We start from the raw sequence: 22,460 nt of genomic DNA, 5'->3' as shown, positions 1-22,460 counted from the left end.
AAAAAAGTTTTTTTGGGAGTCAAGAATAACCTTATTTTTATGACAACGATGATTGTATTTTTTATCATAGGATATTGCTCCTTTAAATATGTATATTAGATAATACAGGGTGAGTCATTTTAATCTTTAATCTCAATTATCTCGTTGGCAAAGCATGCCAGCGAAAAAAGTTTCGGATAAAACTTTTAGGATTTTTCCCTGGCTATCTGATGATGACCTTGACAATGTCATTGAGCGTGACCTTCAAAGTCATTTGTAGGTCAAGTCGATTTTTTCAAATAGAAACCCCTACTTTTGGCACCAGAAATGGAAAGAGCGGTAAATTTTACGTTTGAATATGACCTTGCCTTGACCTTGAATTCAATGGTCAAGGTCATTGGTCATGCCGATAACAGTACAACTGGTTAGCTGAACTCGAATGCATTCAAGGAGAAAATGTTACCCACAAAAGTTTTCAGTTTTCTCCCCGGCTGACGAATGGTCATCTTGACACTGTCGTTAAACAGGATCTTCAAGGGCATTTCTAGGTCAAGTTGATTTTTTGAAATGGAAACCCCTACTTTAGCCCCATAAATGAAAAGAGAGTGACATGCGTTCAAAAATTAAAAAATTTTCAATATTTCCAGAAATTTTCAATATTTTCTAAAATTTTCGTAATTTTTTCAGTTTTCAAAAATTTTCAGTCATTCCATTATTTTGTATTAGTGTCAATTTTCAAAATTCTTAATGTAGTTAAGTCATTTCATTATTTTGTATTAGTGTCAATTTTTGAGAGTGAACTACTCTTAACAGTTATGTAGATAGCAAATTAGTGCAGAAAAGCTTAATCGTGTTTTTTACTTCTTGTAAATCGATAATTATTATTGAAAAAAATCTGTTTCCCTGTTTACTGGTCTGTAACAAATTATTTTGATTTTGATCATGGCTGATTATGGTCCCAACGAAATCGTTGATATGATCATGATTTCGGAGAAAGTCGAAATAATTATGCAGCAGCTGCCAGACTTTATGCTGAACGCTATCCCAATAGGAGACACCCAAGTAATGTTACTATTCAAACCTTAACTCAGAGAGCTCGAAATGGAGCTTTTGTTCGTCAACGCCGTCATCATGAATACGAAGAAAACGATCCTCGTGTTATTACCATTCTAGCGATTATTCATCTTGATCCTCACATTAGTACTCGACAAATAGAAAGAGAAATAGGTATACCTCAATCAACAGCATCCCGAATATTGAGAGCGAGAAGATATCATCCTTATCACATAACATTAACACAACAGTTAACTCCAAATGATATGATTTTGCGAGTACGTTTTTGTCGATGGGCAATACGAATGATTCAACAAGATCAAGACTTTTTCAGGCACGTTCTTTTTTCAGATGAATCAACATTCAGAAACACTGGAGAATTGAATAGACATAATTGCCATTATTGGTCAGATGAAAATCCTCATTGGTTCAGGCCCATAGACAATCAACACCGCTGGAGTGTTATGGTCTGGTGTGGAATCATCAATGGCTATTTGATTGGTCCTTATTTCTTTGAAGAGAACGTGAATGGGGTAAACTTTTTGAGATTACTTCGAGACATTTTACCTGAATTACTAGAAAATGTAGACCTAGCCACAAGGCTAAGAATGTGGATCCGATTAGATCGAGCACCACCACATTATGCACGCATTGTTCGTGATTATTTAAACACCCGCTACAATGGCAGGTGGATTGGGCGAGGTGGCCCAGTTGCCTGGCCCCCTCGTTCACCTGATTTAACCCCTCCCGATTTTTACTTATGGGGATATCTTAAGAATGTTGTTTATGCTCAACGGCCAACAACGCGAGATAATATGATCGAACGCATTCGTACAGCTTGTGCAGCAATCCCTCGAGATGTTCTACTTAGAACCATAAGACAATTCAGAGCTCGACTTGATCTTTGCATCCAACAAAATGGCGGTAATTTCGAACAATTAATCAATGGTTAACTCCAGTTAACATTCCATAAAAATACCAAAAAAATAACAAAAAGGGAAAAAACAAATAAAAATAATAAAACAAAAAACAAAAAATGGGATGCTAAATCCTTTTGACAACCTCCTCGATGGTGCATCCTGGGTTCGGCTGATGTCAAAGGTAATTTCCGCACAAAAGATGATTTGTTTCCAAAATCACATGTTCGAACGTAAAATTTCCCGCTCTTTCCATTTCTGGTGCCAAAAGTAGGGGTTTCTATTTGAAAAAATCGACTTGACCTTCAAATGACCTTGAAGGTCATGCTCAATGACATTGTCAAGATCATCATCAGATAGCCAGGGAAAAATCCTAAAACTTTTACCCGAAACTTTTTTCGCTGGCATGCTTTGCCAACGAGATAATTGAGATTAAAGATTAAAATGACTCACCCTGTATACGTATGTTTTGTAAAGCAAAACATTTTAAAGTACCTACCTCTGTGATTTTTTTAGGAATGCTCCAAGCAATTGATAAGCTTTGCCACTGGCTTTAAAAATGAATTTAATCATTTTAGCACAAATTTATGGATGTCTTTATTTTTAGCCAAAGATACAGGGTCTCTGACATTCTGGGACCCATACATGAACTTTTGCACTATAAAAAAGTATCTCTAAGAATTTTTTGGTGGTCGTAGTCCGGATCGAACTCTTACTTTTACCAATATTAAGGTTTGAAAGGCTTGTAAGATAGGTATAACACACACACACACACATATATATATATATATATATGTGTGTGTGTGTATCTGAGTGCGCGCGTGTGTGTATGCATACCGTAGTATTTCTGGAACTACTCCGTCAATATTAATAAAATTTTATAATTTGATAAACATATCTATTTTTGGATTCTAAATTCGGGAAAAACAGTTATTTTGTATTTTCTCAAATATTTTTTTATATGGCCATTTTTTGATTTTTGAAACACAATATTTTGCATTTTTTTCAATCATCCCATTGTTACGAACAATTCAGCTATAATGCATTTCAAAAAGAATAAAATTAACTGCTTTTCCTTGTTCGGCCCTCAGGATCAACAGCTTTGTTCGGCAGATAAAATGAAAAAGGTGATTTTTTTTTATAATTCATATTTCTGAAAATAAACATCATATCACGAAAAAAATCATGTCAATGGATCACGCGCCAAACCATATCTCGTTAAAATTTCAAGTGATTTGACCACTTATTTTTTCAATAATAAATCGAAAACTGAAAAAAATGATTTTTTTGTGCCTTGATTACGTACGCAAAAAGGCCTTATTGCACTTAAGATTTTTGGAAAAAGTAGATATTTAATGTGTTTTGGCTAAGTTCATTGCGCAGCTTTCAAACCCCTATCGTTCTTAAGATATCAAGGTTTCAATTTTTTTTTTTTTGAACATTTTTTGATTCCTTATATTTTATTTGGCGATTTACTATAAAACAAGCTATCTGATGCTAAAATATTTAAACGATTTCGTCAAGCGGTTCTCAAGAAAAGAGTTAAAATGTAAAAACCGATTTTTCTCAAAACTCTTGCAAAAATTAACTTAATTATCCACTGACTTTGAAAAATTATGATCGAGTGTATGATTTATGTTATAATTTTTTGCAAGAGACATAATATATTTACGATTCCTCGACTTCGGTAGGAATATTCGTAACAGTAAAATCAAGTTTTATGATTTTTTTGGCGATAATCCAAGTGACGCAATTTATTTCTATAAGCAAACATGTATTTAAATAATTTACTAGCAAAGAACGCTCGCAATTTACGTATTGATTGAAACGATATTCAATCATTCGAGGTGTATTATTAAATATACTGTTAAATATTAGATGTATCTCCGATGATAATTAATTTTTGTAGAACGTTTTTGAAATGGTTCAATTAGATTGTCGGATTGAAAAAATGCTAGTAAATTATTTAAATACATGTTTGCTTATAGAAATAAATTGCGTCACTTGGATTATCGCAAAAACTTGATTTTACTGTTACGAATATTCCTACCGAAGTCGAGGAATCGTAAATATATTATGTCTCTTGCAAAAAATTATAACATAAATCATACACTCGATCATAATTTTTCAAAGTCAGTGGATAATTAAGTTAATTTTTGCAAGAGTTTTGAGAAAAATTGGTTTTTACATTTTAACTCTTTTCTTGAGAACCGCTTGACGAAATCGTTTAAATATTTTAGCAGCAGATAGCTTGTTTTATAGTAAATCGCCAAATAAAATTTTGAAGCATTTGACTACATTATTTTAGAGATATAAGGAATCAACGCCGAGCGTGCGTAATAGTGCATTTTACGTACTCTATATTGAAATATATTTTAAATACTGACTTATTTAATAATTTAGATAAGTATTAAATAAAATTATGATGAAATTAATTGATCTTTATGAAAGGATATAAAATATGATTTTGTATAAAATTACATAATTTTCCATACTTATATTGATCCTTAGTGGAACAAAAATTCTGCACATAACAGTTTTAATCTGGAGATTTCTGACTAAAACAAATAATAACTAAACTAAACAAATTTGCAGCAGAAAAATGTCGGAATTGAGACAAATAAAGATTTCAACAGTTTTTAACAGTTACGTTAATTAGATTCTATTATGTTATTAAAGGCGATGTTTTTAGAAAGTGAAGAAAAATGTGTAGAAATTTGTTAGTAATAGTAAAATGTAGAAACAGAACTAGAACACAAGGTTAAAGGCTGTAACAGACAACCGAACTGAATACTCTGTCATGAAAGAGGTGCAGAAGGAAAAAGACAGTGTACAGAGCGGCAGTAGAGAAGTTAACGAAGCAATAAATATATTTCAGCTAAAGCTAAATCACTTCGAGACAGTGCAGGACTTACTTATCCAGTACGTTCGTCAGACGGAGGCTGACGTAGCCATTAATTGTGAGCAATGTAGGGACCTGGACGAGTCATCATGGGAAAAAGACGATACTGGTAGAACAGCAATTCGGGCATGTTGGAACGTTGCTGTCCAGGAAAAAATGAGGACTCGTGTGGAAAGATTTGTCTGCGCAAAGGTAGCAGATACACACGTATACAGCTGCTATGCCTTGCCTAATGCACCGATCTAACATTTGAGCGACAGCTGGACGTATGTTAGATACCTCAGGCAAGATCCTGGAACACACACACACACACGCAAGCACGCAAACACGCAAGAGAAGAAACTCAAAAAACTATTTTAAATGCAATATCTGCATTTTCCCTTTAAAACACATTATAATAAACTAAACATTTAAATAAAAGTGATAGTACATACTTTGTATCTCCTTTTAGAGCTCTGTTAATGTCTTGCGATTTCTGTAAGGATAATTCTTCCTGAGTTTTACGTTTTTTTACTGGTGTTTGTTCTAAATCGCGTTGCATTCTTTCTTCTTTTGAAAGAGCTTTAAAGTCAGCCGAAAGATTGAAAATAGGTCTTGCCCACTCACTTATTAATTTTCCAGCACGCTCTTTGTTTTCCTTGGTTTCCTTTGGATGTTTGTAGATATACATCACAGCTTTGCCGATACCAGATTGTTTTAAAGATGACTGATCCACGCGAGGAAACTGTAAGATAATGATGATTTTGTGTAATTTATGTATTAGCAAAAACAAACGCTGACTTCACTTACGTATTATATGTGTCGTTAATTTAATATTTAAATACTTTACAAATTATAAAATAGTACAATACTTGGAAAACATATTATTTTGAAAGTAATAAAATATTGTAGTATGTAAGTAATTGAATTCGCCTGGTAAGGACATTTTTTTTAATAGCATTCAAAACTTGAACAATCATTGCCTAATCTACGCAAGTCTTTTACGAGGCCCTATTTTGTGCTAACCCCTTCTATTTAGCTCCCTTCCGCCTACTTTCTGTCTACTATCATAATCTTTGCGATATTATTATTCTAGTAATATTTGGTTTCGTTTATGGATTATGTATCTCGTCGTTGTGCAATTTTCTTAACTACCCGATTTCTAAAAATTTCTTTAACCTAAATATTCTGAAACGAATTCGTTCGCTGAAAATGTCAAAACATACATGGTAGATAGCTGCTTAAACCTGCCTTGAACCGGACACTAGATAGATAAGCACAAAGAATGCGCAATTGTCGAGTTTGACTCGTCAAAACCACGGATAAAGCCACCGAACAGCTGTTTGGCTTCACTTGGATGGTTATAAAACTAGAATGTTTTCGTTTGAATTATAAAAACACCAGGCATAGTTCTCCTTCCATAAGTAGTTACCTACCTCTTCGCAAAGTTTCAAAAAATTCTATACACGAATGTAAAAATCGTATTTAAACAAATTTTTGAACCTACACACACTAGCTACTGATTTCTGATCAAATTCCATTTGTTAATGCGTTGTTGTTTGTTTTAGAACTTTGCATAGTTATAGATAAATGCAAAAGGAAGAAAAACGATTACTTTGTTTTGCATGATTCATTGTATTTATATAGTTACAAGTAATTTTCTATTGTGAACTTGTTCAATGGTCTTGGCTGGTTTACATTGTTGCCTTTTGTCTTATCACCATCTATCACTATGCAAAGTTTCAAGTCGATGCACTTTGCGTTAATACTTTATTCTTATATTCTTTATAGAATCACTTAAAACTTTTCATGAAGACATATAATGGCCAAAGGAAAGACAACTATGACTTGGTTTTCCATAATTTAAAAAAAGTAGTTCTATTATCATTAAAGCAACTCCGAACAGCTCCTTGTTGACTCTGGTCGTAGCTCTGGCTGTAGCTCTGGCGAAGCGAGCTCGACGACTACGCATATATTCTACGCGTCGATCTGGCGAATGGATGACAACAAGTTTAAGCAACCACCTACTTTATATGTTGACATTTTTTAATAGTTTATAAGACGATATTATAAGTGCATAATAGAGAATGGCGAAAAGAAAGCTCTATCCCTATATACAAAAGTTATGACCGGGTGTTGTACAGTATAGAAAGAGAGAGAAAGAGGGAGAGAGAGAGAGAGAGAGAGAGAGAGAGAGAGAGCTCTTGAAGCAGGTCGGGCTTGCCGCAAGCGCGAGATACAGCCCGCGCGCATCAGTGTGAGTAAGTGAGTGATTAATGCATAACTCTTTTAAGCTATAAGTTTGTGAATATGAAATGACGAATATTGTATGTATACGAGCATAAGAAGTAATCTACAGATTTTGTCCAGACAAAAAAGATGATGCAAATAGTTATTTTGAAAATATGCTCTTTCTTTAAAGCTATGTGTTTGTAAATATAAAATAACATGCTGCATGTATTTATGCAAATCACCAGGCGTAATCTGCAAAATTGGCCAAGCTAAAAGGGATGCTGAAAATAATGATTTAAGCAGATATTCTCTTTTTTTTAAAGCTATGTGTTTGTGAATATGAAATGACGAATCCAGAATGTATTCAAGCATATAGCAAGATGTTATCTGCAGATTTAGTACAGATGAAAGGGATGCTGAAAATAACTATTCGTTCAGATATGCTCTTTTTCATAACACGTGCATCGAAAACGCGCTATTCGCTTACGAAAAAGTGAAGTAAAAGCAGAGTTTTTCAAGTTTGAGGCAAAAGGCCTTTTTGGTGTTTTTGTGGGTATAGATTTGAATAAACACACCCGTACATATATATTTGTGGCAAAAGTGTTTTTCTCTAGGGGCGAAAGTACTCACTTTCGCCACGAGGAAAAAAATAATTTGCCTCGGATTTTAGCATTTTAGTGTGTGTATGTGTGTGACATATCTCATATATATATGTATATACCATCGGTCCGTGTGACATCGAACACAATTCAGATTTAAAACGAAATTCTACTATGAGGTACTGGACGACTCTGCTTTTCCAGGCAGGCTAAGAGGAGCGTTATAGATAAACTGATTATATAACTTTCGCATCTAATTGTGTAATGTACTATTTTTTAAAGCTAAGAAAGAATAAAATAAATTTAAACAAATTAATAAATTATTCAAATGATTATAATGCTGGAATATTGGATATTGATTTTGATGAAAATTCAATTACTGAGTTTTGTTTGGGGAAAATGAATATTATATGTGAATTTTGCAGTGCGAAACATTTTGAATTTAATATCATGCTAAAGATAAACATTTTAATAGCTGTTGTCACAAAGAGAAAATAAATTTATCAGAAGATCCATTATATCCTGATAAATTAAAACAATTAATCATGTCAAATACAAATAAGACTGAACTTTAAAAAAAATATATATAAGGCTACCCTAGCGTAAATAATCATTCGATTAATCATTTGTTTAATCACGTGTTGCAACAACAGATTTGTCAATGATTTATCAAATGATTTATCAAACGATTTATCAAGTAATGGTTTGGCGCGATTTGTCAGTTGATAAATCACTTGAAAAATCACTTGTAGATTTTATTGAAAATCCAACCAGTAAGCAGTAATGAATAATACAAAAATTTTTCTGACCGAGATTAGAACCCGGTTCCTCAGCGTAGTAATCCGCTATCCTATTACCTGAGTTATTTTTGCGCTTATGGGTATAATAGAGTTGCAAATGCGCTTTAATTTCAAAAACAGATGCAATAATTAAATGCGCTGTAATTTTGAAAAGCGGCTGCAAAATAATGTGCACCGTAGATTTCAATAGCGGTTGCAAAATAATATACACTGTGGAAAACGACAGCAATAATAATATGCGCTATAGAATTCCACGGCGACTGGGGTAAGGTCTGTTTGTTCTGCGAAATGTTTGTTCTGTAGTGCTTCTAGTACCTTCTCTTTTGTGGTAAGCATGTCTAGATTTCTTACTTCAATGGTTACTTCTTACTGGAGTACTTTCATTGTGGCGCCTTCCACTAGTACTGCTCCAACTGCTTCTTGGAAGTCCGAGGTTTTGACTTCTCTTGTGCGTTTGAGCTCTATCAGAAGATCTCCTGCAACTGTTTTGCGTATTTTATTTACGCTATTCTTCAGCGTGTTAAGAGACGGAGCCGCTTTCATTTTAGACAAAATGATTGCATAGTTCTTTCCTTCTGCAGCCTTGATAATTAAAGCATCTGGTCTGATAGATCTTGCCCTTTTTAGGTCCATCCTTGCTGGTCCTATTCTGGTTTGTAAGGTCAGGGATACTTTTATCCTCTTTACTTGCCTTTTTCTTCGTTATGCTTTGACTTTCTTGTGACGACTTCCAGCCACGCTGCCTTTTTAGGTTAATTATCCTCTTTTTATTTCCTTTATTTTTATCCTGCGGAGTAGTTGGGGCTTCTTTTGTTGTACCCGCCTTCTGAAATCTAAGACTTGGGGTTGTCTGGTTTTCCCTTCCCTGAGTTTCCGGGCGTTGGCATCGCTGTAAGTTATCATTTGCCAAGCAGAGATTCTTATAGCTTGCTCATATGATTCGGGCAAGATCTTTAATTTGTTTGTGCACATTGTGTCTGTCCTTGACATAGTCTATCAATTCCTTGATTCTGCTGCCAAGGCGGTCCAAGTGCGCATTCCTTTGCGTTATGCAAACAGCTCTTTTATCTCTGTCTGCGTCAACCTCCATTTCCATATCACCTGCGTCTCTACATGCAGCAGGGGTCAGGTGACAAACTTCTGCGGCTTCTTAGTAAGTTTGACCCCCCTAATCTCCATGGGGCCAGCGCCGATCACCGGGGCTTTCATCCGATCAAACTCACTATCCATTGATTCATCTTCGGGGTTTCTTATCCTAGCCTGTTTGGTTCGCGGATCATATTTTATTTCTGCTCTACCATTTGATTTTGCCAACAAGTTTTCGTTTTATGGCCATTTTAAGATTTTTTAAAAACTCTATTTTGCGTTTTTTTTTCAATTATCTTATTATTACAAACAATTCAGCTATACTGCATTTGAAAGAGAATAAAATTACCTACTTTCCCCCGTTTGGTCATCGAGATCAACCGTCCTGTTCAGCAGACCTCAACCAGATGTATCTTGGCTAAGTTTTGGAAATGCAGGACGATCGTTGCGTGTATCTGCGAGACTCTGAAGTTCAGCTTTCAGTCGCAAGTCGCATGTCGAGGTTAACTAGTCTAGGTGCGATTTTCAGCAGATCTTACCATTGTGCGACTCGACATACAGTTTAGCGTTTTTGTATATGGATTATTTATATTACGGTGGAACTCCATTGATTATTACAACTATTTTAAATTATATTAATTATTATAAATCAGAAATGTGATTTATAATTATAAACAGATTTTGTTTTGTAAAAGGGAAAAGAAATATTTTACTTTAGTAAAAGTGCCATTTTCACTGTTGGATGGCTCATTTCATAGAATAACCCATTTTGACAAAAAATGTTCCCTGCGTATAGCCTAGTTATGAAAACTTCTAAACCTATGGTTAAAATTTATGTTTCAACTACACAAATAAAAGTTTGTAATTTTAAACAAAATTTTCTTTTATGATATAAATTTTTTATATTATATATCAATTTTTAACATTAATTTTTAATAATTTTTAATAATATTTATAAGTATATAGTTATATGGTTATTAAAATACTAACTTTTATTTGTATAGTTAAAACATAAATTTTAACCATAGGTTTAGAAGTTTTCATAACTAGACTATACGCAGGGAACATTTTTTGTCAAAATGGGTTATTCGATGAAATGAGCCATCCAACAGTGAAAATGGCACTTTTACTAAAGTAAAATATTTCTTTTCCCTTTTACAAAACAAAATCTGTTTATAATTATAAATCACATTTCTGATTTATAATAATTAATATAATTTAAAATAGTTGTAATAACTAGTGGAGTTCCCCAAACCAAACCGCCACGAGTGATTTTGATGCATTTTACGGACAATTTATTCAAAAATATTTTAAAAAGCATTAACATACTATATATCAAAACAATATTTGATATCTATTGGAACTATAAATTTAGTTAAAGGAAGCTATGGGTCAATTCACAGCGGTTTTTTAATTTTCACGGATCATATTGAAATTGATTGTTTAAAAATGCCAAAGTACTATCTGAATGCTGCTTCGAAAAATAGTACGTATGTATAGGTTTGGATGAGATTTAAACAATTAATTATTTGAACCCATATTGAGCCTAAGGCATCCCAGACGCGGCCTGGATAGTAAGGTCCGGCATGCCGTAGTAAATTCCTAGTCAGGGCCAGGAGTATTACACGATTTTGTACGGATTAAGAAGCATAGCGCGATATCACGTGTATGGATCGGAATTAATGGTATTTTATCGGTCGAGAGACGCTGTATATTAGGTAAAATACACACGCATTATACAACTCAGTTTGAAAATGAATAAAATTGTCATTTTTATTAATAACATAAGTGCAGTGGACGTCAGAAAGCTCACACAATGTTAAAAAAAATACTAATCATCACTGTTAACAATTCTAGTGCAGTGGGAAATTGTAGGAGCAGAGAAAACAAGAATTGAAATCTTAGTTTTCATCGCTTCTCTGTGCAAACAAGCAGAAGTATTTGGCAATCCCGAAAAAAAGATCTGTGATTAATGCACAGAAAATTGCTTTAAACATTACCAACGAAGAATAATTAATGAATGCTCGCTGGATTTTTTTAAAACCATGATTTTTTTGCAAGCAAGGTATTTTAGACGAAATAAGTGAGGTTATCTCTGGCGTTTTAGTAAATATTTAAACATTTTCCACCTAGACCAGCTTTACATGCGATCAATATAGCATATAATATTGCCATTTGTTGATATCTTACAATTAATCGCAAATACTTGGCACAAAACATATTTTTTTTGTCAGAAAACTAAGCCCACTCCGTTAAACTCCGTGTTGATCGCTGGGATGGTGACGCAACCTTGGTTAGCTATATCTATGGACACCTCCCCGGTGTCAGGTCCCAATAGGGTTTCATAATATTAGTTAATCTTAAAAACGATTGTGCCAGAGCGAACGATTGACCATATACTTTCGACTGTGTTATAATATGTTGACATATAGTCATGCGTTGACACTTTGTACTGGGCCTCTGGAACAATCATTTTTTGACAATATGTACAAGACATTAAAAAATGTTACCTACTGGCTTGATAAGGTCTCAAACCGGGGACGTAAAGCTGCCGAAAGGAGAAAGAAAAAGAATTATTTTGATTTCCCCCTCGGTTTGGCTCTCAAGTTTGAATTTTCTTCTTAATTGCGAAACATGGAGAGTTTAAGACGAAATTTCCATAAGGGGATTAAGTTTTTATATTTGGTAAATAAAAGAAAATACAGTAAAAATGTTTTTATATTTAATTTTGAACTTAAAGACAACTTACCTCACATAACAATTTCAAAATAGAATCTCTTATTTTGAGCGATGGCAATGATCGATCTGGCATCGGTGATAACCAGTCTGTAAGAACTGAAAGAACATTATGTTCTAAAAATGCTAATTGTAAATCGTGTTTTTTTAATTGCGATAACACTTTTGGCAACATAGCTATTTTGTTCTTCGCAGGTTTATTAAGTTCATTCAATTTTCTATCTTCTTCATAAGCACATTTCATATCTGCTAAAAGCTGAGCTATGATATCATCATTGTCATTTATAATATCGATATCTTTTCGTTTTCGTCTACGAGACTGTTCTTCTTTTTTTCGAGCTAACATCCTATCAAAATCTGATAGAGTATCATCACTGAAAGAAAATTGACTTAAATGTATTGTGTAAGATATAAAAAGGATAAAAAGTATTTTTATTATTGAATTTTTTCAAAATCCTAAATTTTGTACTAAGGGCGTCGAGTAGGCTTTATTCAGACTAAGTATGGAATTTGTCATTATGAGTCGAGTGCATTTGTGTGCCAAAGATGAGCTTATCCCACTTAGCATTTAGTGCACACCATATTTTTTGTAATACAGGCTTAATTTTGCATTTTTTTCGTACGTATTGAGCAGGACGGACATTACTATTTTTATTTACGGCTTAACTATAATAGCCATTTTATTCTCTGAAAAGCGGGACTAAAGTATCTTTTTATTCCCTCACATTTTTTCCCCGCAAAGAACTTTATTCCCGCAAAATGCAATAAATAAATTCTTTATTTCTCGCATTTTGCGGGTATACAGCATAAGTATACAGCGCATGTTGAGTCAAACATAATCATACTTTTTTAAAGCACATTCTTTACTACTCAACCATCATTCGCTATATTTTAATCTCTACCATACAACTTTTGAGGTAGTGATGTCAATACTATAAAAGATTAAATGGCGAAGTTCATCGCTTTGTTTTAATCAAGACAAGATAATGCAATGCAATTAAATCCTTTATCTATGCAGTGCAGGAAAAGCTCAAAGCCAAATGAAGGGGCGCTATAGAACTGCGCTAGTGAATAAAAGTATACAAAGTAAGGACACGATGACAGCACGGATTGCGGCCCTTTTGTACTCCAAATTTGGTAAGCTATATCCGTTATTCTGTTATTTACTTACAAGCTACTCCCTATTTTTTCTTAAGGAAAACGATTCATCCTAAGAGATTATTTTTTAAGTGAAATATTGCAGGTTAAAATTTAGCTCGATAAATTTCTTTTCGTTTGGGAGGTCTATCCTCTTACGTAAAATTTTTCAGTAAATAACTGGTCCCGTGACTTTCGGCGGCTTAATGTGAGATTAAGAGCGAGGAATAACAATCACGTGCAAGCAGCAAGCCGATTGACTTTACCGAGTTAGTCAGAGAGCGACAATTTCGTCTGTTATACGCGTAATGAGTGTACTATACAAAAAGGCGTTATTTGTATTGCGTTCAAACCCCTGCCAACCGAAGGTCCGAAAGAATCAAGATTTGTCGAGTGCTATTGAATACTAAGTGTAAGTAACAATGAGTAGAGGATAAATTCATATGAAAAGAGAATTCTCTTTTCATATGAATTTATCCTCTACTCATTGTTACTTACACTTAGTATTCAATAGTTTACTAGTTATTGAATAGTTATTGATTAGCCAAACTAATCAAATATCATTTGTTTAACATTTTCTCTTTTTCATTCATTGACCTTTATTTTTTCTATTAAAATTTATTACTCATCGAAAGCTATCTAATTTGTTAAGTTTGGTAAAAACAAAATTTTTTATTGAACTTGTTATACATTTTTAACAATGGCTGATTATCCAGCCGCTTAAAGGGTTGATATTTTATTGATTCTTGGTGAATCTAGACGTAATTATCGACAAGCTGCAACCTTGTATCGAATTCGATATCCCGATAGAAGACATCCAAGTCATACAACCATTCGTGAGATTTACCGTAGAGCTCAACAAGGGCAACTAGCACGGGTTAGAGAACGTCGTAATTACAACGAAGATGATCTTTGTGTAATGGTCGTTTTAGCAATTCATTTGAATCCCCACGTTAGCACCCGTGAAATTCAAAGGCAAAGTGGTATACCTATGGCTACTGCTTGGAGAATACTGAGAAGTCAACGTTATCATCCACATCATATTACTTTGACTCAGGATCTCACACCTGCTGATATGAGGTTAAGGCTACAGATTTGCCAATGGGCACGACAAATGATTGCTAATGATCGTCACTTTTTTCAATACGTAATGTTTTCTGATGAAGCAAAATTCAAAAGCAATGGAGAGCTTAACCGACACAACTGTCATTATTGGTCGAATGTTAATCCGCATTGGCACAGGTAGATAGATAACCAAAATCGTTGGAGTCTTGATGTTTGGTGTGGAATTGTTAATGGATACCTTGTAGGCCCATACTTTTTCGATGAAAATGTAAATGGCCATAATTTTTTACAGTTCCTGAGAGAACGTCTTCCAGTACTTCTTGAAGAAGTAGATTTATACACAAGAGCAAGAATGTGGATTCAATTAGATGGAGCTCCTGCGCACTATGCTCGAATAGTTAGACAATATCTTAATCAAAATTACCGTGACAGGTGGATTGGACGCACTGGACGTGGAGATTTGGGTGTTCGATGGCCACCGAGATCTCCAGATATGACATCACCCGATTTCTATTTGTGGGGGTATTTGAAAGATGTTGTTTATGAACATGAAACTACAACAAGGGAAGATATGATCCACAGAATTCAAACCGCTTGTGAAAACATCCCAAGAGCTGTATTACTCAGAACAGTAGAACATTTTCAGCAGCGAATTGAATTGTGTATCCAACAAAATGGTGGTGTCTTTGAGCACCTGCGTTGAATTTTGAGCAAAAGTGAGAGGCAAGGGGACTCACTCTCATTAAGCACCCCGAAAAGTGAGAGGCAAGGGGACTCACTCTCATTAAGCACCCCGAAAAGTGAGAGGCAAGGGGACTCACTCTAATCAAGCACCCCGAAAAGTGAGAGGCAAGGGGACTCACTATAATCAAGCACCCCGAAAAGTGAGAGGCAAGGGGACTCACTCTAATCAAGCACCCCAAAGGGAACACAATCCTATTACGTCCAATTCACGATTTTAAGTAACATGCAAATATTAAATGTATATACATACATACATGGTAATAAAAGCAATATAAGTGACTTGTTGCTGTTAGCCATAGCAGGGCAGCACAAATTTTGTGTACGACATGACGAAGTAGTGGTTCACAAAGACAAGCCTCTACCGTTTACAGGCTTACAGGATACGGGCTGTGCAATAATATATTGCGATGATACGTGTGCCTTCAAAAAAAAGGAGTGATAAGAAAGTAACAGGATTACAAGATTCACGAAGACAGAAGAAAGAGAAGGTTTAGTCAGAAAAAAAGTTGAAGTAGGGTGAAAACATTCTAAAAATTTAGTCTAGGCATGGTGTAGAGTTTAAGTGAAGAAAAGTTAGTTCAAGCAAGTAAGAGCAAGTATGTGTAATGTAAGGATATTTTGAAAATTTAGTCTAGGCGTTGTGCAGAATATGGTATATTCAGTATATAAAGTGAGTTTGAGTGAAAAAAGTTAATTCAAGCGAGTATGACATGTAATATAAGGTTTGTTAAAAAATTTAGGCAAGGCGTAGTGTAGAATATAGTATATTCAATATACAGGGTGAGTCATTTTAATCTTTAATCTCAATTATCTCGTTGGCAAAGCATGCCAGCGAAAAAAGTTTCGGATAAAAGTTTTAGGATTTTTCCCTGGCTATCTGATGATGACCTTGACAATGTCATTGAGCGTGACCTTCAAGGTCATTTGAAGGTCAAGTCGATTTTTTCAAATAGAAACCCCTACTTTTGGCACCAGAAATGGAAAGAGCGGGAAATTTTACGTTTGAATATGACCTTGCCTTGGCTTGAATTCAATGGTCAAGGTCATTGGTCATGCCGATAACAGTACAACTGGTTAGCTGAACTTGAATGCATTCAAGGAGAAAATGTTACCCACAAAAGTTTTCAGTTTTCTCCCCGACTGACGAATGGTCATCTTGACCCTGTCGTTAAACAGGATCTTCAAGGTCAAGTTGATTTTTTGGAATGGAAACCCCTACTTTTAGCCCCATAAATGAAAAGAGAGTGACATGCGTTCAAAAATGAAAAAATTTTCAATATTTCCAGAAATTTTCAATATTTTCTAAAATTTTCGTAATTTTTTCAGTTTTCAAAAATTTTCAAAGTCATTCCATTATTTTCTATTAGTGTCAATTTTCAAAATTCTTGATGTAGTTAAGTCATTCCATTATTTTGTATTAGTGTCAATTTTTGAGAGTGAACTACTCTTAACAGTTATGTAGATAGCAAATTAGTGCAGAAAAGCTTAATCGTGTTTTTTACTTCTTGTAAATCGATAATTATTATTCAAAAAAATCTGTTTCCCTGTTTACTGGTCTGTAACAAATTATTTTGATTTTGATCATGGCTGATTATGGTCCCAACGAAATCGTTGATATGATCATGATTTTGGGAGAAAGTCGAAATAATTATGCAGCAGCTGCCAGACTTTATGCTGAACGCTATCCCAATAGGAGACACCCAAGTAATGTTACTATTCAAACCTTAACTCAGAGAGCTCGAAATGGAGCTTTTGTTCGTCAACGCCGTCATCATGAATACGACGAAAACGATCCTCGTGTTATTACCATTCTAGCGATTATTCATCTTGATCCTCACATTAGTACTCGACAAATAGAAAGAGAAATAGGTATACCTCAATCAACAGCATCCGGAATATTGAGAGCGAGAAGATATCATCCTTATCACATAACATTAACACAACAGTTAACTCCAAATGATATGATTTTGCGAGTACGTTTTTGTCGATGGGCAATACGAATGATTCAACAAGATCAAGACTTTTTCAGGCACGTTCTTTTTTCAGATGAATCAACATTCAGAAACACTGGAGAATTGAATAGACATAATTGCCATTATTGGTCAGATGAAAATCCTCATTGGTTCAGGCCCATAGACAATCAACACCGCTGGAGTGTTATGGTCTGGTATGGAATCATCAATGGCTATTTGATTGGTCCTTATTTCATTGAAGAGAACGTGAATGGGGTAAACTTTTTCAGATTATTTCGAGACATTTTACCTGAATTACTAGAAAATGTAGACCTAGCCACAAGGCTAAGAATGTGGATCCAATTAGATGGAGCACCACCACATTATGCACGCATTGTTCGTGATTATTTAAACACCCGCTACAATGGTAGGTGGAATGGGCGAGGTGGCCCAGTTGGGGTACTTATGGGGATATCTTAAGAATGTTGTTTATGCTCAACGGCCAACAACGCGAGATAATATGATCGAACGCATTCGTACAGCTTGTGCAGCAATCCCTCGAGATGTTCTACTTAGAACCCTAAGACAATTCAGAGCTCGACTTGATCTTTGCATCCAACAAAGCGGCGGTAATTTCGAACAATTAATCAATGGTTAACTCCAGTTAACATTCCATAAAAATACCAAAAAAATAACAAAAAGGGAAAAAACAAATAAAAAAAAATACAAAAAAAATAAAACAAAAAACAAAAAATGGGATGCTAAATCCTTTTGACAACCTCCTCGATGGTGCATCCTGGGTTCGGCTGATGTCAAAGGTAATTTCCGCACAAAAGATGATTTGTTTCCAAAATCACATGTTCGAACGTAAAATTTCCCGCTCTTTCCATTTCTGGTGCCAAAAGTAGGGGTTTCTATTTGAAAAAATCGACTTGACCTTCAAATGACCTTGAAGGTCACGCTCAATGACATTGTCAAGGTCATCATCAGATAGCCAGGGAAAAATCCTAAAACTTTTATCCGAAACTTTTTTCGCTGGCATGCTTTGCCAACGAGATAATTGAGATTAAAGATTAAAATGACTCACCCTGTATATAGTGAGTTTAAGTGCAAAAAGTTCGTTCAAGAAAGTATGAAGTGTAATATAAGGTCACTTCTTATGAACATCAGGTCCTGCACACGGACGGAAAGACAATTTTTGGAGAATGAGGCTTCGCTAGTAGAAAGACTTTTTTCAATTGGGTATTTAGAATTTTTAAATACTGTGCATTTGTTCAGAATTTAATTTTCTACAAAATAGCCAGAATACTTTTATGAAAAAACCTTTTTATAAAAAATGGCTCAGAAAGAATTGAAAAGAAAACTCATTTTTTGTCAAATCCAATAGGCGTTCGCTCTGGGTATAAGCCGTTTCTTCGAAACTCTTTATACGGGGCGAGTGCCTGAAAACGGACTGTTTCCCACCACGTACTAGTAATAACAAAGAAAATAAGACTTAGTGAGTTAAAAACCACTGAGTAGAAGCTGAGATGCAGGTGTATACAAACACATACACCCGCGCGGGGATGGGGATGCCGATACCCCATATGTGGCGCGTCCCCTGGGTGGCGGATAGGGGAAAACTCATCGGCGCGTCGAGGTCTCCTCAACCGGCCGATGGGTAGAGCAGAAATAAAATATGCTTCACAGACCAAACACAGGCTAGGGGAAGAAACCTCGAAGATAAATCAAACATGGATAGTGAGTTAATAACATTACTACCCCAAGCGGGTCAAGCCAAATTGTTCAATCCCGCCGTTGATTCCAATCGGGTGAAACAACGCTGGCCCCATGGATTTTGGGGGGAGCAAACTCACCTAGAAGCCGCAGAGGTTTATCACCTAACCACTGCTGCATGTAGAGACGCAGGTGATATGTAAATGAGGGTGATACAGACACAGAAAAGAGAGCTGCATGCATAACCGAAAGGAATGCGCACTTGGATCGCCTTGGCAACAGAATCGATGAACTGATGGAGTAGGTCAGGAGCAGACACAATGTGTACAAGCAAATTAAAGACCTTGCCCGAACCATAAGAGCAAGCTACAAGAATCTCTGCATCGCAGAAGATAACTTACTGTAATGCCAGCGCCCAGGAACACAGGGGAGGGAAACCCAGACAACCCCAAGCCTCAGATCCCGGAAGGCGGGTACAACGGAGGAAGTTCCAACTACTCCACAGGATAGAAGTGGAGGAAACAAAGGAGCAGATCATCAAGCTGAAAACACAGATCTTGGGGGGCAAGAGCGCATAATCGGCGTTAAAATGGACCAAGTCATTGAAAAACCAGGCGGACTTGCGGAATATCAATACGGCTTCAGGAAAAAACGCTCTTGATGCCATAAGCTTAGTAGTTGACACCGCTAGAACTGCAACAGAAGAATAAAACATGGAAAGGAGGATCCAAGAAGTACTGTGCTTCTATTACACTGAATGTTAAATATGCGTTTAACTCAGCCAGCTGGGACAAGATACAGAAGGCACTATGGAAAAAAGAGGTACCCGCATATATAAGAAGGATTATGTCTGATTACCTGAAAGACAACCCTTTTGTATGACACAGAGAGCGGCACGAAAACCTGTCAAGTAACCGGAGGGGTCCCACAAGGGTCAGTGCTCGGCCCACTATTGTGAAACATCATGTACGATGGCGTATTTAAGCTAGAGCTACCAGAAGGTGCAACAGTTGTAGGGTTTGCAGATGACATTATAGTAGTGGTAATAGCAAAGCATAAAGAAGAGGTGACGGAAATCGCTAACGAGGCAGTAAGTATAATCCACGATTAGCTAAAGCAGACTGGACTTGAGCTTGCTAGTCATAAAAGGGAGGCTATTCTTATATCCAGTAGAAAGAAAATAGAGACAATAACGCTGTCAGTAGACGGACATGAAATAGACTCTCAGCCGACCATTAAGCACCTGGGAATCACCATAGACGCCAGTCTAACGTTTAAGCAGCATCTTGAGAGGGCGACTAATGCCAAATGTAGGTGGGCCAACGCAGGGCCGAAGGTTACTCCTAGCCAGTGTAACTACATCACTTATGTTATACGGTGCCCCAATATGGGCGGACGCTATGTTGGTGAAGTCCTATGCACGAAAGCTGTTAACAGTTTATAGGAGAAGTGCATTGCGGGTAGCTTCTGCCTACCGAACAGTATCAGAAGATGCAGTGTGCGTTATTTCAAGTATGCCGCCTATTGACCTCCTAGCAACAGAACGAAAGAATATATACGTAGAAAACCGGCGTAGTGGCAATACTCAAAAGGAAGTTGAGAAATCCGCTAAGGAACAAACCCTAGCTGAGTGGCAAAGGCGATGGGACTTCAGTGGAAATGGGCGATGGACGCACCGCCTCATACCATGTATTGTTAGCTTGACCAATCGTCGACACGGGGAAGTGAATTACTACCTTACGCAGTTTTACGGCAGACATGGGTGCTTTCGAGCCTACCTACACCGCTTCAAGATAGAGGATAATCTAAATAGCCCAGTATGTTTGGAAACAAACAGAGATGCGGAACATGTCTTTTGCAACTGTTCGCGATACGAAATGGAGCGAGAGGGACTCGAGCGGTACCTCCAGGCTAGAGTGACCCCTGAGTCAATAATGAAAGCTATGCTAGCGTCGAAAGATGGCTGGTGCGCAGTAAACAACTACGTAAGGACTATTATCAAGAAGGTTAGAAATGACGAAGAGAATAGAAGGAAAGAACATGGCGAAAAAGCTGAGTAAAACTGTTGCTAGACAAAGACCACTAGGCAATAGATACAAAACGCTCCTCGGACTGATGCAGAGGAACGTAGGTCACAGGGTTGACCTCTGACTCCCCTGCCTGATGCAGAGGAACGTAGGAGCTAGGGTTGAGTACCTCTAAGTGCTCCTCAGACCGATTGTGAGGAACGTAGGTAACTGAGTTGAGCCCAGACTCCCCACCTGATGCAGGTGTCGGGATTGAGTCTGTCTAGAGGATAGCTGGTCGATGCTGCTCGAAGTAGACGACCGGACGATGCGGCAGGAAGCAGAAGGCTAGACGATGCAGAAAGAAGAAGACGGCAGGACGATGCAGAATGAAGAAGACGAGTTTGATCCTGAACCCCTAATCACCTTGGTGGATGGGGGATGTATGGAAATGTCAAACTTTAAAGGAGAAGTCAAAAAAAAGGCTAGTTAACGGGCTCCACAGAAGTATTGTTCAACGATAGTACCTGTGGGAATCGAGTGTCGAAGGGCCACTTGTGCAGAGCTTGCTCTGCCTACGCCACATAAAAAGAAAAAAAACACACACAAGTAAGCCTTGCTTTAAATGTGGTAAAGATGGGCACAAAGCGAAGGAGTGTAAGAACCAACTCTACTGTATACTCTGCAAAGGAGGCACAGGTGGGAAGAGTGACCACGCAGCTGGTAGATATGCATGCCCACTTTACTGACCTGCAGTAGAAGCCACTGACAGACGAAGAAATGGAAGTTATTCGTATTTCTAGTAGGAAGACGATGGAGGAAATCACACTGACGGTGGATGGACATAAGATCGCTTCTCAACCAACCATCAACTACTTGGGCATCACCATCGATGCAAGACTAAGTTTTAAACAACATCTGGAAATAGTCAGTGATAAAGCAGCAAAAGTTGGAACTACTCTATCACGACTGATGCCAAATGCAGGAGGGCCAACTCAGAAGCGAAGGTTATCAGCAAGAGCAAGAAGAACTTGAGAGTTATCTTCAGATCAGAGTAACTCCTGAGTCGATTATGATGGCCATGCTGACTTCAGAGAATGGATGGTGCGCAGCCAGGAACTATGCAGCAGACATGCTCGAGGAAGTCAAAAATACGCAGAAGACAGAAGAAGACGAAGAGGTTGAGTATGTACGTGTGTGTATGCGACGCAGAAAATAAAGGATGATCATACTGATGACCACATCAACCAGAAGCGGGCAAAAGCCTTTCGCCCCCCCCCCCCCCCCCCCGCGAAGCATTGCTTGACGGTGGTACCGCGGGGTTCAGGGGCATATAAGATGAAGCTAGGCACCTTTACCGAGTGTCAATAAAGGCAAAGAGGGCGTTCCTTTTTACGGCTGGGTGTTTTTTCACCTGGCAATAAGGAGGATAGGTTTAGTCGGCGTAAATCCGACACACGGCTGACATTGGGGATGAGACTGTTTCGACGATTCCATAAACAAAGTCATGCTATGGTCTTTCTAAGATTTTCCCTAATACCTCTTTCTCCAAGAGAG

The 22,460-nt window shown here is 36.7% G+C and overlaps 1 protein-coding gene across 2 annotated transcripts in view; it reads right to left on the bottom strand.

Moving 5' to 3' along the window:
- The window catches only part of LOC100117445 (protein IWS1 homolog), a 74,702-nt gene that overhangs the window by 33,146 nt on the left and 19,096 nt on the right, over positions 1-22,460 (bottom strand). For both annotated transcript variants that reach the window (XM_031933068.2, XM_032602178.1), the window contains 2 exons: positions 12,297-12,657; positions 5,286-5,575 (listed from right to left, as the gene is read on the bottom strand). In XM_031933068.2, coding sequence (XP_031788928.1) covers positions 5,286-5,575; positions 12,297-12,657 — 651 coding nt within the window. The remainder of the gene's footprint in view (positions 1-5,285; positions 5,576-12,296; positions 12,658-22,460) is intronic.

Source organism: Nasonia vitripennis (assembly GCF_009193385.2).
Source record: "Nasonia vitripennis strain AsymCx chromosome 5 unlocalized genomic scaffold, Nvit_psr_1.1 chr5_random0006, whole genome shotgun sequence".
NCBI classification, from domain to species: Eukaryota; Metazoa; Arthropoda; class Insecta; order Hymenoptera; family Pteromalidae; genus Nasonia; species Nasonia vitripennis.
This window is presented reverse-complemented; position numbering and strand designations above follow the sequence as displayed.